At 47.4% G+C, this 5,334-nt stretch overlaps 1 protein-coding gene across 1 annotated transcript in view; it reads left to right on the top strand.

The window, feature by feature from the left end:
* Positions 1–4,179, top strand: part of NOBOX (NOBOX oogenesis homeobox) — a 25,661-nt gene extending 21,482 nt beyond the window's left edge. Inside the window, exon 9 of the mRNA XM_018553806.1 lies at positions 4,007–4,179. Within this exon, the coding sequence (XP_018409308.1) occupies positions 4,007–4,179 (173 nt within the window). The remainder of the gene's footprint in view (positions 1–4,006) is intronic.
* Positions 4,180–5,334: the final 1,155 nt, after the last annotated feature.

Below are 5,334 nucleotides of genomic sequence, written 5' to 3'. Positions count from 1 at the left end.
AGCGGTCGGCGGCGCTTTGAATGCCGGGTGAGTGATCGCCGGAGGGGGTTGTCTATGGAGGCTTGTGCTGATGGGGAGGCGGCGGCACATAATGTCAACCCCGAGTGGGGGGGGGGTGCTGAGGTTGACGGTCGGCCGTGATGTCAGTACGGGGGGAGGGGGGGGGCGTTGCTGTCTTGCCTAGGGCAGCACGATTTGTAAATACACCACTGAGCGCAGCAGCGCCAGTCACAGGCACTGAGACATTTTCCCGGTCCGCAGCTGCAGAGATTGCGAAATGTCTCATTACCTGTGATTGGCGCTGTCAGCTTCCTGGCGGGTTCGGCACGTGGAGCTGCGAACACGCCCGAGCCCATTACTAATCCTCATCAATCACAATGCCCGCCACTCGCCAACTCGATGAAAGAAAAAAATCCCCACCGCCATGTCCACACCGACAAACTCCCTTCCTTCAAAACACCCTCCCCATGTTGAGGGCATGTGACCTGGTATGGTGTAGTGGGGTATGCTACATGATCACCCCATCCCCCCCCTATTTCCTGCTCTGCCAGGCCGCTGCTCAAATCAAGGCTCTGGTAAGGGATTTTGGAGGGGATCCCACGCTTTTTTGTTTTGTGCCATGGCGTCCCCCCTAAAAAAAATATGGAACATGGGGTGACCCCCATGCTATTTTTCTTTTTTTTGTTACATTTTCACATTTAACAGCCTAATAACTCCATCCGAATAGATTCAAATTGATCGATTAAATTGAACGAATCGATTGGAAATTAAATTAATTTCTTGAGCCTTTACGTGTCTATTATATACAAAGAGGATCTGAAGATGTCTCCTGTCACTCGGAGATGTGAGGAGTTTGTTTTGTGTTTTATGGAAGTTTATATATTACACTGGGTGCAGAGATATAGCGAGCGGACTCTGTATAGGGAGAGCGCCTGTATTTATATATTCATTAGATTATGTTTTATGAACCGCGTATAGACTTTGTAATGTTGATAAAAAAGGATCCTTTTAATGGTAATATTTTGTTGTTGGGACCTCAAATATCTGTTTTCCCCAAAAACTATCTGCTCAATACGTTTATTTTTGTGGCTGTGATGTCCTGTATGCTATCGTGCCCGCAGATATATTGATTCCTAATTCTTTCCCTGTGTAAAAAAAGACATCTTGCCGTTAAGGTGCCCACACACCTTGCGTTAATCGTATGATAATCGCGGGAAATCCAGCGATCGTACGATTATCGTAAGGTGTGTGGAAGCCGTGCGACTTCTACTACTGTGCGGTCGCACGACTTTTATCTTAGGAACATGTTCGAAAACCCGCCGAGCATCGTATGATTTTCGGCAGGTGTGCAGCATGTTAGTAAGATAAAAGCCGGACAGGCCGTTGTGCGCAAGCGCACACTGCCCGTTCGGCATTGCGGTCATCGGAAGCCCGCCCCTCAGGAGGGCGCGGCTTGCGATCATCGCAAGGACGATCTGCCCGTCCAAGATGGGCAGATCGTACGTTTTTTTAATTACCTTACAACCATCGCAAGACAAAAGTCTTGCGATGGTTGTAAGGTGTATGGCCAGCATTCGGTGAAGGGTCTGTGCTGATGAGCTTCTGGTCGTAGTTTTTTGCGTTCCCATAGAAGTCTAAAGGAATGCCAAACCTGCTTTAACCACTTCAGTGCCGCCATGTTTCACTCCCTTTATTACCCGGCCAGTTTTCAGCGCTGTGAAAGTCTGATTTGAGAATTTCTCCGTCACACAACACTGTAACCAAATTAATTTTGTATTTTTTTTTTAGACATATAGAGGTTTCTTTTTGTGGTATTTAATCACCACTTTTGAAATTTTTTTTATCTTACTGTTATAAAACATATAAAATAGAAATGCCAGGAAAACCCCCAAATTACCCTTTTTTGGTAAAGGAGACACTCCTAAGTGATGTAATTTTTTGCCGCAGGTTTTAGATATGAAGGAACGTGCCGGTATTGAGGGGGTTATAGAAATCTCTATGACTAAGACCCAATGAGGCTCATGTTGTTTTGCCTGATGAAGGGACCACAATGGGTTCTGAAGCATTGCTATATTCTGTGACACCATGCTTATCTAAACGTCAATAATAGACGGATTCATTCAAGGTGGACTTCGGTGTGCGGGTGACCATTTGCTTTTCTGGTTTTGCGGCGCGATTCGCTGGCCACTTCAGCACCTATTGTTATTACGCATGGTGAGATGTCGGCATGGAATGCAATGAGACATCTATATCAACCCTTTATAAATCAGCCCCCATAGGACACCCACTCAGCAGGGGACCCAAGGCACATTGCCCAGACACCAGGTCTATTGATACCCTTAGTACATAGTACGATGTGTGGTCCTGCAATACCGTATTGTGGGCTACGAGCTTTAAAGGAGGACTATGGGGTTAGGGCTTTTCCCCATAGTTCTCTTTAGGGTAACGGGAGGACACAAACTAGCGTCCTCCCGTCACCCTAAGCTCAGTATACCCGGCGCTACAGCTCGCGTTATACTGAGATGCCACAGCTGAAGCGGATCCCGACAATTACCGGTATGTCTGGATCCGCCCGGCTGCGTGACTGACAGCTGGCTCTGCCTATCTAGAGGCAGAGCCAGCTGTACCCGCCCCCTCCCTTTCCACCAGCCAGCAGAGAGCCGTGACAGGATCGAGAGGTGAGAGAACGCCGGTATGTGTTCGCTCACTTCCCGATCTACTGAGCCGACCTGTGACAGTCTCATTGTCTCAGGTCGGCTAGAACTATGAGGTGAGTGAAAAGCACTCATCTCATAGTTCTCCTTTAAAGCAAATTTGGGGTTTTCATTAATACAGGTAAATTTCACGAGGGTCAGAACTCGTTACTAAAACCGGTAAATATTCCCCCACCCAGGGCCGGATTAACATAGGGTCTACTGGAGAGCGCGCTCCAGGTCTGCTACTAAAAATAGGCCCAACTTGCCCGGATCGCCTCAGTATGCGTGATTGCAGTTAGCTGAGGCAGAGTTAGCTGTACCCGCCCCCTCCCCCGTCCCTTCCACCAGTCAGCGCTGGAGGATCGGAGCGGGGGGAATCCAGCCCCTCCCCTGTCACAGCAGAGAGCCGTGACAGGATCGAGAAGTGAGCGAACGCCGGTATGTGTTCCCTCACTTCCCGATCTACTGAGCCGACCTGAGACAGTCTCATTGTCACAGGTCGGCAAGAACTATGAGGTGAGTGAAAAGCACTCACCTCATAGTTCTCCTTTAATAATAGCCGGTGGCTATGTTACCTACCTATGAATACCACTGGGAAAATAAGTCCACTTGTTGCTAACTAGTTTAGCTTTTAATAGAACAATTCAGCCGCAGGGTAATGAGAAATGATTTGAAGATGTTTGGTTGCATGTTTCTCCCTAAATATGATTAATGAATAATGATTTGTATCTGTGATGAAGCACTACAGATCCCAGCATTGCAGATGTCACAAGCCGGAAGGTGTCATGTGGTTGTATCCCGTACTTATTACCATACTTTAGGGTTAGTTCACACCAGAAACTGTATCACAACTGCGTAAGTCTGTGCAGTTGCATTGCGATCTGTTTTGACGCGTTTTTCCCCCCTGCATGTCCCTGGATGATGCCACAATCAATTCTGTATTTTTTTTTTGGTATGTAGTCTGTTGCGTTTCAGTGCGTTTGCACCGCGTTTTGATGCAGTTAAAGTAGGACAAGCCGTACTTTTTCTGACTGCAATGGTGTGAATTAGGCACAAGAAAGCCCATAGGAAAGCATTGTGATGTATTTTGACTGCAGCAGTCAAAATAAACGGACTGCATCACAAATGCATATGGTGTGAACTGGCCCTTAACATTCAGGAAAGGAATAAACATATTTATGATTCTGTTAAATTTGAAATGTTTTATTGCCAATAAGCGTGCACAGAATTGTCTCAGAGAGAAGACGTCAGATAAAAGAGTACAGTTGTCACCACACAGACAGACGGAAGCCGATGGCTGTCTGTCCCAGGATTCTCCAAGGACAACGATGGTCATCCTTCTGTAAGGCGGCATTCACACCTAGGAGACGGCGTCTTCCCTCGTTTCTACGCGTGTCTTCGCTGTAAGTTTTTTAACCTGCCAAAAAGACGCTCGTGTGCTTTCTTCCAGCACGAGTATTTTGCTAAAAAAGCCCAGAAGTGACCGTGGCCATGGATATGAATAGGATTTCATTTTTGGTGTGAATGAGGGCTAAGGGCTTGTTCACACCAAATGTAGACCAGATCTGCATGAGTTTCTGCATACGCAGTGCAGTGGGTTGTGTCGCGTTTTTGATACGTTCCGGGCCGTTTTTGGTTAAAAAAAAAAATATATATATATTTTTTTAGTTTAAAATGGGCTTTCAGTGTGTTCCAGTGCGCTTGCATGCATTTTTTTATGCGTTTCCATGCGTTCCAGAGCAGGTGAAATAGGGCTTGCTGCAGTTTTTTTACATGCTCTGGAACTGAACGCTGCGGTGTGAACTAGAGCCATTGGAATACATTGGACGCAGTTTTGATCCGGTCTGTAACTGCTCTGATCCTGGAACGCGCTTGGTGTGAACAAGGCCTAATACCGTTGCTTCATTGGTTGCTGTATCTGTGGAGAGAGAACAAACGTTAATTGTGGGTTTCTGAAAAGAATTGTGCCTATGCACCCAAAAAAAAATCACAGTTATCTAACAATGGTATAAGTGGACAGGTACTTGCCTCCTGCATCCATCTCCGGACGCAGCCGGTGTGAAATTGCTGGGAGCCGGGTGGTCTGCTCCATTTTGCAATCCATGGAAGCAGATGTTCCATGCAGTGCTCTCCTCCCTCTGCAAGTCGTTAAAGGAGAACTATAAGGTGAGTGCTTTTCACTAGATAGGCAGAGCCAGCTGTCACTCACGCAGCTGGGCGGATCCAGACATCGATGGATCCGCTCCAGCGTCTCAGTATACCGCAAGCTGTAGCTTGTGGTATACTGAGCCTAGGGTGACCGGAGGACGCTAGTTTGTGTCCTCCCGTTACCCTTAGAACTATGGGGAAAAGCCTTGACCCCATAGTTCTCCTTTAAGAGGGGGTCTCTGGATGTACTTTGGTCCTGAGTTGTTCCAATCGACCGGAGAGCGGCTTCTATCCCTCTGGGTGAAGTCAGGGTTCTGACGTCCTCTAGATCCTTGGTTCTCAACTGGTGGGTCGTGACCCCCTGTTCAGTGGTTCGCCGCATGCCTTCCACTTTTCTAGGTGAGAGGCTCCTCTGCCTCCCGCTAGTGCAGCACTGTCAGTTCTCTTGCCAAGCAACCATTCAAAATATGCTGACCGCCGCAATGTCAGC

Source organism: Nanorana parkeri, unplaced genomic scaffold (assembly GCF_000935625.1).
Source record: "Nanorana parkeri isolate BGI_ZX_2015 unplaced genomic scaffold, ASM93562v1 scaffold130, whole genome shotgun sequence".
In the NCBI taxonomy this organism is placed as follows: domain Eukaryota; kingdom Metazoa; phylum Chordata; class Amphibia; order Anura; family Dicroglossidae; genus Nanorana; species Nanorana parkeri.
Note: the sequence above shows the minus strand (reverse complement) of the source record. Positions and strands in the feature narration are given on the sequence as shown.